The 11446-nt window shown below is 40.2% G+C and overlaps 2 protein-coding genes across 3 annotated transcripts; one reads left to right on the top strand and one right to left on the bottom strand.

The window, feature by feature from the left end:
- Positions 1-187: 187 nt before the first annotated feature.
- On the bottom strand, positions 188-2840 carry LOC137126184 (seipin-like). The gene has a single exon (XM_067502688.1). It carries the CDS (start codon positions 2782-2784, stop codon positions 1519-1521), a length of 1266 nt encoding a protein of 421 aa, XP_067358789.1. The 5' UTR covers positions 2785-2840; the 3' UTR covers positions 188-1518.
- Positions 2841-3059: 219 nt separating this feature from the next.
- Positions 3060-11331, top strand: fnbp4 (formin binding protein 4). Of its 2 annotated transcripts, none has more exons than XM_067502682.1 (17): positions 3060-3267; positions 3826-3903; positions 3997-4124; positions 4857-5031; positions 5283-5430; positions 5604-5700; positions 5809-6144; positions 6734-6926; positions 7055-7182; positions 7264-7368; positions 7650-7783; positions 8760-8923; positions 9120-9418; positions 9529-9646; positions 10034-10227; positions 10467-10624; positions 10800-11331. In XM_067502682.1, the coding sequence occupies exons 1-17, from the start codon at positions 3144-3146 to the stop codon at positions 10888-10890; spliced, it is 2670 nt and encodes an 889-aa protein (XP_067358783.1). In that variant the 5' UTR covers positions 3060-3143; the 3' UTR covers positions 10891-11331. The 2 variants fall into 2 exon arrangements, with proteins under 2 accessions (XP_067358783.1, XP_067358784.1); XM_067502683.1 differs by having other exon boundaries at positions 3132-3267; positions 9123-9418.
- The last annotated feature ends 115 nt before the right edge of the window (positions 11332-11446 follow it).

Here is an 11446-nt window from a genome sequence, read left to right as displayed (position 1 = left end):
CAGTTTAGTCATTACTGCTAAATATTAGAAAAACACACAGGTTTTTATAATTCAACATTCAACACAATATTATATATTTGTCTCTAAAGTCTATTTTAAGGTACATCATCATACTTTTCTATAGTCAGAAATGTTCTTGTTCAGAGTTTGAGTTTCTTAATTTAAGAGACATTAAAGAATCAATGTGCACCAGTAAATGCTTTTATTTGTTTAATTCAGTATCATTGCATAATTACCATCTACTCATGTCACTCTAGTGGCATTTACAAGAATATTTTGTCAACCAGAATCCAAGATGGCCAACTGTAAACAATATCTTTGGTACAAGATCCAACACAAAGTGAACACACCTTTACATGTTCTTACATTTTAAGCATCCCTACATCTTGGAAAAGGAGGCTGAATCTCTTTTATTAGCATTACTAATGAGCACCAACTTCAAAACTGTAACTTCACTTACTGTATTGTTCCTATACTGAATGTGTATTGCGAAATAAAGAGTTAAATCAAGAAGCTAACGTCTTACTCAAAGTGCTTATGTAAAACATCTTGGTGCTTTAAATAAATAATAAATATAATTTTTACAACGTTCAACTGCAGACTGCAATGTAACATACAATAAATACAAAGAGCTGATGGAATGAACACCAACTTTATAAAAGCGCTGAAGCTTAATTTTAATGTGCCATGGCAGTTACATGCCCATTAAACCAAGACACAAAATATCCTTATGCTGAATAAAAAAGTAATTTGTGGAACAAATATCTTGACCCACTGCACAATTTTTCTAGTTATTAAAAACAGATATGCTTTTATTTCGAATTCTTCTAAATCAAATTGCTCTGAGAAAGCACCTCTAAGAAAAAGTATCACGAGGTGTGTTTGTCAGTATCCTCTAGAATGGTGTGAAACCATTTCAGAAATTCTAAATTCAACTTTAAGTTTAGTTTCAAGTGCAGGACAGCTATCTTGAAAAATAATCATCGAAGTTATTTGTGGTAGGTGGCTTGGTTATTGAACGCTTGCATAATGTGAGAAAATGTCATATTTCAGACATCAGAACAGTAAAACACAGGTAAAAGCAGGTTAACTGAAGTGTGTGTTCAATTGTCAGAACACACATTATGGTAATGCCTGCTGACAACGCCATCGGGCATTTCAGAGCTGGAATGCAGATTGTCCTGCTTTGGGCACAACCAAATTATCACAAACATAAAGACTGGTTGAGTGCTGTTGTCTTTATGACAATCTGTCCACTAAGAAGACGCTTAACAAAAATCCATAAGCAGAGCTCATGCTTACAATAAGGTACGTTTATCAAGACAAGACAATAATCTGCAGTTTTGTTAGCTAAAACAACAAAGGTAATTAATCTTCATGCTTGCATGTTTGTGCTAACTGAAACAATGGGTTTGCCTGAATCCATCAATATGTGCCAAATTACTTCCCATCAGAAGAAGAGTGATGGGACATAATGTACCATATGAGCATCAACCCGAGGACTTTAACTGTTTGCAGTTACAGCTTCATCCAGGGTGCAGGTCTTTGTCGAAGCATTGTCTCACCCTGTTGGGGAAGCAAGCATCCATCTAACATCTCTAAGCCTTCAATCTCCTCAGGCCCCTTTGAGTCATGAGACCCTTTCTCATTGATTTCTAGCACATCAGCCCCAGAGGCATCTGGGACAATTGAAATATTCTTTGGCTCTGCCTCTGTGTCATTTCCCTGGAACTCAGATGCCTCATTCACAGGTCCAATTATTTTGGGGGAATCAAGTTCCTTCTGTGAGTTTTCCCTCTCCATGCGCTTCCGAGCCTCCTCTCTCCTCTGCTGGATGCGGGTGTTGTCTCCTATCATAACCCTGACTCTTACTTGGTCGGGAGGCCAGAGCCCGCCCCATATGAACTGCAGGTAGCTGAACAGCACGATGACACTGAGGAAAGCAAAGTTGGTAGCCACCCCAATTACTGCAGATATCAGGGGGAAGTTGTAGAGAACATATCGTATACCAGTAAAGTAGGCATGGATACGGAGCTGAGACGAGTAGATCTGCACTCGCTTGGAATGGATCTCAATGACTGTGCCCACAGTGGGTTCATACGCGTTTGTCTTATAGTCTGAGAAAAGTTCAACTTCTATAATCTGCTTTTGCTCAGTCATCCCAGTCAGAAGTAGAGGAGAGAACAATAAAGTGCTCAAGGTCTGCAGCAGGCTGGATCGGTAATGCAGCATTGTAGATCGTCCCACTGACGAGACAGTTTTGCCACCCTTGGTATAGCAAGACATCTTCACCATAAACATACCTAGTTGTTCGTTCACTGGAGACTCTGGCATCTCTAACTCCAAAGATATCCGATAAGGCTGGCCATAAGCCATCACCAAGTCTCTCTCATTCTTCATGAAAGAGATGTTGGCTATGGGGAATGAGCAAAGCGCAGAATCTGAGGCATCACAATCAGACTTGTAGTAGAAGTGCACAGGAGTGGAGAAGCTCACAGTAGGCATGTAGGAGTAATAGAAACTTCCATAGAGAAAGATGGATACCCAAAGCAGCAGAACCAGGACACAAAACAGGATGGCAGCCTGAAATAAAGTTCGCCGTGCTTTGAGGAGTGTCACAGCTGCCACATCCTGCAGCCAGAGTAAAATTGGTCCCATCGTCCCCCCCATTGTGTCTGATCCCGAATTTGGAGTTGATGTTGTAGTTGTTGTTGTTTGGGCAGTTGTTCCTCCTTCGACTCCCGTTGGCTGCAGCTTCGGTGGTGGGTCCTTGTATTTATACATCAGTGGGTGTTTCCCCTTCGAAACGGTGTAGCTAATTGCTTATCTTAACCACCATGTCAAGTCTATGGTGTGCGAGTCTTAGCTAGTTAGCTAATCGCTGCTTATTCTGTCCAAAAGCGTAACGGTAAAATAGCGTTACTTTACATAAACACTACATACGGTTTTAAAAAGCTTAGCATTATTATTTCTACGTATCTGCTTGGAACATGAAAAGTCGCTAGCAACTTAGCTAGCTCACCGCCACAAACTACTACATACAAACATGACCTTGTGATCCGGAAGTTGACACCTTCTTTTGTACCAGTTCAAAGCAGTGGAGCAGACGCCCGTGAAGAATACAGGCCCACGGACAGATAGTGATGGGGAAGAAAAGTCGCCTCACAGGAGGAGCGGTGGGTCGTAGAACAATTTTGCAGCTTTCGCCCCCTGGGCTCCGCGGTGGAAATACTGGAGAGAGGGAAGAAGCTCCTTCTGGATCCGATGGTAAGCTAACTAATTTCCAAACGACTTCGTGGCAGGTTAGCTGATTGCTATATGCTACACAAGGTGTGAAGAATGGGTCCGTGTAATAAAAACTCAATCACTTTATCTTTGTTTAGGTAACATCTGGTGAAAACATAACGTTATACTGTCACCAAAGTAAGCTAACGTTAAGTGGCAGTAGTACCATGCGAAACAAAAAAAGGGGGGGTTTCAAGCGGCGTCAGTTAGCCTTAGCAGATCGGAAGGTTTGGGCCAGCATGCTATAAGAGGTGATTAAGGGAGTAGCTAGTTTTGTGTGCCTGCCAAAATCGGTATTACTGACTAACAAATTGGCAAATTACCATAGACGTATGTAAACTAACATACCTAAAACGGATAAATTGCTGTTACATTTTTGCTTAATCAAGGTGTGTGACAATGGAACCTGTGTTGGCTAACAACGTAAGCTAACGCTTACCCTACTTTATGATTGTGGAAATGCGCGTTAACGCTACAGCTAGCTTGGTGTAGCTAACTGTTGAAGCTCCACGTTAACCTCTTGTCTGGTATGGTTTGCAGATGAACAAGAGGGCGATGGACACAAATTTTTAAGAGAGAGACGTACAAACATGAAGGCTCCCGCGGTAAAGGCTACAGGTAAAGAAACTGTCAATTTTGTGTTTATAATGGTTTAGAAATATGATAATATTGGCATTAGATGTAACTGCGTTGTTTTGCCTCAACCCATAGAGGGCTTGTCCCTGCTTGGAGCCTATGAGGATAGTGATGAAGAAGATGCGGGAGAGACTCAGCGTTCAGCTGCTTCTCAACACAATCAGTCAGCTGACATTGACAGTACTCTGGCCAACTTCATGGCTGTGAGTATAGTTGCTGCATTTCCTCATCCCGTGTTCTTCACAAAGTATATAGCAATGATCCTCACATTGTGCTTAAATTAAATTTAACAAAACAAGTTAGTGCATAATTTAAATTTCCTGGTGGTACGGATGAGGCTATAGGTTGTTGCATGCCATTTATTTATGGCGATCATCAGTTGCCATATGTGTTGTCTATCAAGATAACTTGATAATCCCCATAATATAATAGCTAGTTGGATTCCAAGGAGGAGTTAATTCTGGAAAAAAAGGCTTTATGTTGTTTAAGACTCCTTCAGCAACAAATTCCATGCAAAAAATTATAATTTGTAAATCCTGTCAGAAACCTGAGCCAGCAAAGGTTTGAAATTTGAATAGCCTTTTTTTCCCCAGCTCTAATACCACAAGTTTGTCAGCTTGATTCATATTACCCAGCCCTATTATCGTGTTTAAACTAGAACACAATTTTACATTCTGGTTCAGTTTTGTGGGATTGAACTAAAATGACAAATGTGATCAGATATGTCTAGATACTAAACAAAACAATATTGGGAGAAATGGTGGGAGTTCCTGCAGTACTGTGCCTGTTTCCTTATTTTCCCAAATTCCACATTGCATAGGCACTACCTTTTTCTACCTTTATGTAATGCCTGTTACTTTTTTAAATTGTTATTGAGGGGACAGATTTCCTTTGGGGGGTTGAAAATTAAATTTGTCACCATTTTCCCAAAACAGGAAATTGATGCAATCACCACTCAGCCAAGTTCAGATGATGCAACATCCCATCCCTCAGTTGTAACGACCACCCCACCTAGACCTGAAATTAATACCCAACAGTCAGCTGCTAGTGAAGAAAAGAATCACCAAAGTACAGAGTTTGAGTACAATACTCAATACTCTTTAGCTGGAGGTAACTGTCTGTTCTGTGTCTTCAAATCAAGTATGTATTTCCAAGACTGATCCATAATGCATTCTCTATTCTATTACCTTAACAAAGCAATTGTATATTAATTACAGTTGCCTTCATAACATAAGGAAACAAAATTATTTGGTGTATTTGGCTTGAATTACAATTCTTTTTTGTTTTTGGGAATTTGTGCATATCTCCTTTTAATATGCTATGATTAGTTTTACAACTATCATGTATATGCTTTTTTGCAGTGGGTGTAGAGATGGGAGATTGGCAGGAGGTGTGGGATGAGAATTCTGGCTGTTACTATTACTGGAACACTTTGACCAACGAAGTGTCTTGGGAACTTCCACACTACCTAGCTGATCAGGTGCAAAGCCTAGGGCAATATTCCAACAGGTATGAGTTACTGACAGACACAAAAAGCATGATCAGACATTTGTGAATAAGGGCTTCATTCAATTCATTGATTGTATGTACTGATCTGAATTGCAGTTGTTTTCATAGATTTTCCAGAGTACAGAAAAATCATCCTTCTATGCTGTGTTTTATATTTTTATTTGTGGCTCTAGTGTCAATGGTAATGGTACAGCCCATACTGGCTACTGCACAGAGGAAAACACGGCATCTGGTGGAGCCCCAATATCAGTGAAGGAAACCAAAGTAAAGGTAGGTTTAATTGATAGACATACTAAATGTGATTCAAAGGGATTCTGTGGTTGTTAAAGGATTGTGTTTCTCAGTGTAAATATAGCATCCTTTTGTTTTGCCTAAAAGGAGGTGATGGAAAGTGTTGTAGGCCTCACAAGTGAAGAGGAAGAGCGGAGTGGAGTTGCCGCCTCTCTTCTTGCTCCTCTTATCCCCTCTGAAGTGAAAGAAACAGAAGAAAAATGGAGAAGAAGACTACTTAAAGGATTGGATGAACCTGAAAACAGTTTGGATTCAGATGGAGATGGTGTTCAACTTGTAGGATCCCCCTCTACCCCTCTGCAAGACTCAGAGACAGTCCCCACTCTTCAGAAAGAAAAGATGCAGTCAGGAGAGAACTCAAATGCTGAGGAGGAGATGGAGGAGGACACAGTGGAGCTGGAACTTGCTCTGGAGAGGAAAAAGGTATGATTTTTTTTTTTTTTTTTTAAATTAGGGCTTTCAAGTGATTAAAAACTAATATTTGACTTTATTACATGCTCTGATTAATTAATCAAATTTTATTGCATACTTCAACTTTTGCCGTGATAATATTAAAAATATTTCAAATAATTTTGTCAGATGAAGGGATAAATTAATAATTGACATGGATTGACAAGTTAAACTTGTTTTTATGTTAGAACTTTTTTTTATTGTACGTGTGGACTAATGGCCATTATAATAAAATAATAATTATAAGAAAAATGACTTAATATGTTGATCAAATGTATTCAAAGTTCTCTTCCTGATGCATCTCTCACCAATTTTAAGCGGGCCTGAGATTGGTGCTTAGATCTGTGCTGGTTTTTGAAACCTTAACATCATAGGTTGGGTAGTTCTGTCATATGGATTGTATTTATCTGTAAACATTTAATTGAAATTAATGTTATTTTGACAGCACTATTTTTATTTTTAAGAAGACCATTGGGTTGCTGACAGGAATTGCTCTTTACCCTTTTATACAGCTGCGGTATTATAAAATTGGTGACAAATATTAGTGTCTTCTGATTCTTAGGCTGAGCTCCGTGCACTGGAGGAGGGTGATATGAGTGCAGGGGGCTCCAGTCCTTCCTCTGAGACGAGCCAAGATGCAGCTGGTTCTCGTGGCCTTCTACTGAAGAAGAAACGGTGGAAGACTGCCTTCCCCTGTGCTGCCAGCCCTGACTCTAACAGCAGAGGCTCAGACCCACAGGACAATACTGAAACTAGTGAGTTCAATATTTACATGTGCTGGGGGAGGGTGGAATACTTGACAGTAGTGGGTGAAATTCCATGAATGCCTCTTTGGGTTTTTATCCAAAATAATGCATAGACATTCCTCTCTTGTGTCCTTTAGCACTTTCTAAAGTCATAAACAGCATTGCGGAAGGCAAAGACAAGGAAACAGACAATTCTGAAGAGAAACTGTCAGTTAAAGAGGAGGTGGAAACACCTGAACTTAAAGTGGAAACACCTGAGCTCAAGGTAACAATAGTGTTGCTATTATTATCTATAATAGTTGTGATAATCTATTTTAGGACAAGTTTTTAATGTGAAAAAATACAGTTTCAGATTGGAGAATTGGCTAATACCTTAACCAGCAAGATGGAGTTCTTGGGGATAAACAAAAAGGCAATCTCAAACTTCCAGTTGCTTCTGCTACAAACGGAGGTGAGAAGATTACAGCCTCACACCCAGTTGTTATCCCAGTATGACTTATAAAATATTTAATGGTTAATTCTATTTTGTATCATTTTACACAGCCACGTGGTAGTACTTAATATTTAAAATTCTCATAATAATCCATCACAGCATGTCATTCTGGAAACTTCGAATAATTATTCTTTTGTGGTATTCACTGGTCTTGTGGCTAGTGTGTCCTTAGTTATATCTCCATCATTTCATCCACTGCGTTCAAATCTCTAACTTGTCTGTTTATTTATTCCCCCCAGACACGGATCGCTGACTGGAGGGAAGGCGCTTTGAATGGGGTGTATCTTCGTCGTAGGCTGCAAGAAGCTGCTGAACACATAAAATATTACGAACTTAACGCCACCCCAAAAGGCTGGTCCTGCCACTGGGACAGGTACGAGCTCCTTACCTTTCACATCTCTAAACTCCCTCGCCCCCCAGAAATCTTACCATGTGGCTACATTCCACTCAGTGCCAAGGTTGCAGACTTTGTTACATGACTTGGGGAGAAGCTTAACCAGTTCAAGTGGATCAAAATGCTTACCACAAACAGACTCTTCAGGTTTCTGTGAAGCAATCCTGGCACTCTGCCTTGCACGTACTTTTATGAGAGCATTCACTCTGGGCCAGCCTGCTTGCTGTTAAATATATATGCCACAGAGAGGACTCCTAGTCCCTGTAATAGACTCTTAAGCCCCATTGTTGAGAGGGCAGTTGTGTACTGATTATGGGTCCAGTCAGTTGAACAATTTGGGAGGGGGGTACGGTAGGAAAGGTGGTTGCGTGGGAGAGCTTTGCACTTTACAGGACTACAACCCCAGATTGCAATGCAGACAGAGTGATGCCCTGGAAGCGACGAGTGTCACACATCAAATAAAAGGTGAAGATGGAGCAATGACGGGAATCCAGCAGGTCAGACCAACTCTATTTTATAAGTCTTCCTGTTTTTATTTATTTTTCCTGTTTCTGATTTTAAAACAAGTTGATTGTGTGCTTGTCTGACTTATGACTTTTAATGATGATGCTTCCTCCCTGGCGTCTTCGTGTGTCTGGGAGGGAATGGTTGTCTAAAACGGAACAAATGTGACAACCATGGTGTGAGCAGCTGAATGCTACTTTCAGGACCTAGAGATGATTTGTTTTGCTTTATTTGTTTTTGAGAGCAAGGTGGGTTTCCCTGTCCACATCCATAACCTCACTCTAATTGGGCCTTTCTTGTGGATGGCTAAAGTTGCTGTCCATACCAATGCCACTGCCCCCCTAATGTGCCCATCATGTCCCCTCCCTTGCCCCAGGGTATCTTGCTACTCAGCCAGTTGTTAGGCCAGTCGTTGAGACTCTTGCCCTCTATTTCTGTTCTCACTCTTTAGAGAGCACAGGCGGTATTTCTATGTGAAGGACCGGACTGGTGACTCCCAGTGGGATTTCCCAACAGAGGAGGACAAGGAGGAGGACCCAAAAAACAGCCCATGTAGCCAGGCACAGACCTCTAGTCAGGAAGACAATAAAACATCATCAGCTTCTGGGGAGACTGGTCAGTCTATTACTGCTATACTCATACACTGGTTGTCCCTGTTAATTGTTTTCTTTCATGACTTTAGAGAATAAGTTTTCATATTTTAATGTTCTGTCAGTGTGTCTCATACTGAATATGCACATGGTTCATGTTTAGTAAATATTGCTATGCTAACGGTAAAATAACCATGTTATGTTTTATTTATTTTTCAAAGAAGCAGGAACTTCTACATATGATGCTGCTGCCCCACCAGCACCTTCTCAGCCAAGTGTATTGTGGTCCCCATCTCAGCCTCCTCTTCCTGACAGCCCACCTCCACCTTCCAACTACCCCCCGCCGCCACCTCTACCCCCAGACTCCCCCCCTCCGCCCCCTCCCCCCCCTGACAGTGATGGGGAGATCATGGAAGTTGAGATGGAGATGGATGATGATAATGATGGGGAACCTCCAGCCCCTGGAACTGAGGAAGATGGAAGTGGAAGGCCTTTAGCTCCAGGCACTGGCAACTCAAAAGTATGGGAGTAATAAAGTTTATTCTTTAATCAGATGTTTTCGGTGTATTTCCTGAAAAGATTAGCCGAGCAGTCATTTAAGTTTTATAATATTTCTTGTCACTTAAACAGACTGTGGAGTCATCCGGCCCCTTGATGAAGGGTCAAAAACGGAAAGCTAGCCAACTCAACAAAGCTATTACTATTGGCAGCAGTCCCATTCTCTACACTCAGCCTGCTGCAACTGCAGGTAAATGGATACCACTATCAAAGACACTCACGCTGTTGACACTAATCAACAGAAAAGGAAATGTCAGGGAATGATAGAAACGTTGTTTTGGTTTTCTTTAATTGACATGTTGCTATACCGAAGCAATTCATTAAAGGCCATTTTCATATAAGCTAACTTATAAAAATGTGCTTTTTGGTGACTTTTGTTACAGTCGGCACCACATATAAAAAACCTTGGAGTTGTTATATTACTACTGTAACATTTTACTAAGGAAGCGCTGACGTTAGGGTTGTTGTTGTTGTTGTTTTAACAAGGTCTATATTTTCTAAAAAAATACTTGTACTAAATATATCATAAAATAAATTTATTTTTCCCAATAATGGAAAGCTTTCTCTTTATCTGCAGCTCATCTAATGTCAGCAACTGCCTACTGGGGTGTGCCTGCTGTCCCTGCTCCTTTGGTGCCCTGTGAACCTCCCATCCCACCTGTCCCAGCCCTCCCTCCTCAACCACCACTTCCACCGTCCCAGCCGCCATCGGAACCTCCTGGGGCCAAAGGTCAGCCCACAGACAAGACCAAGAAAGTGAAAAAGGATAAGGTTAGTACTGCAGTTTAAAATCTTGCATGACGGACTGAAGGAGGGTGATGTATTTTAATCATTGCCAATGATTAATCTTCCAGGTTCAATACAATACAATCAATACAAATTTTTCCCCCATTATTTTGAAATTGTAAGTGTAGACAATAATGTGGTCTTTGCAGAACATCACTAAAATATCAAGATAAGATTTTTGTGTCCCTCTTTTTCCCTCTTTGATCCAAACTTTCTTTCTGTAGACAAAGAAGAGTAAGACCAAAATGCCCTCTCTGGTGAAAAAGTGGCAGAGCATCCAGAAGGAGCTAGATGAGGAAGAGAAAAGCAGCTCAAGTGATGAGGACAGAGAACAACTTAACAAGAAGAACATTGAGGAGTGGAAGCAACAGCAGCTTGTGACGTATGTTTCCACAGTTTCCAATCACATTTTTTTAAATGACCTAAACAAATGTATTAGTTAAATTGAATTGTATTTTACCACTGATTATACAACATGAGCTACACTGAGATTCATCTGTTTTTTTAGGTCACTACTTGGTAACCCTACATTAATTGTTGTAATGTTTCTTTTTCAGAGGAAAGGCATCAAAGAATGCTAACTTCGAGGCACTTCCTGAAAACTGGCGGGAGCGACTGAAGAAACGAAAGATGATGAATAGCACGTAACGTCTGGCAGGAGTCATACACTGTCAGATTTTTTTTATTATTATTTTTTTTTTTTAAATCTACTTTAACCACTACCATAAGGTCATTCATCCCCAGCTTAAGTTTTGTAAAATGATTGATGATCTGTGGACCTTTCTACAATTTTCTTGTTTTTGATGGAGACATTTGAGTGCAGCCATTTTCTGGTCCCATTTTTGTTTTACAATTGTGGCTTCAGAAAAATGTGCCAAAATATGTTAACTTTATCAGGAATATTCTCATCTTGTAGTGATCCTTTTTAGATGACCACCAGTATTTTTGGAGGAATTGTCTATCCTATTGCACATTTTTACAGCTGTGTACATGTAATGTATAATGTGAAGGCCAAGCTTCTGGCAGAGGAGGGAACATCACAGACCTTGTATATTTTGTAAAAAAGTTATTAAAACGTTTTTTCCAAAACCTGTTCTTTAATTTTTGTTTTCTTAAAATTGTCAACTCTGAATCTGTTTAGTCATAATGGTTAGGTTTTTAATAAATGTTTTTTTACGTACTAAAAATGATAAATGAATTACAC

This window comes from Channa argus, chromosome 4 (assembly GCF_033026475.1).
Source record: "Channa argus isolate prfri chromosome 4, Channa argus male v1.0, whole genome shotgun sequence".
Lineage (NCBI taxonomy): Eukaryota > Metazoa > Chordata > Actinopteri > Anabantiformes > Channidae > Channa > Channa argus.
The sequence above is the reverse complement of the archived record's forward strand: the minus strand, read 5'-3'. Positions and strand labels throughout refer to the sequence as shown.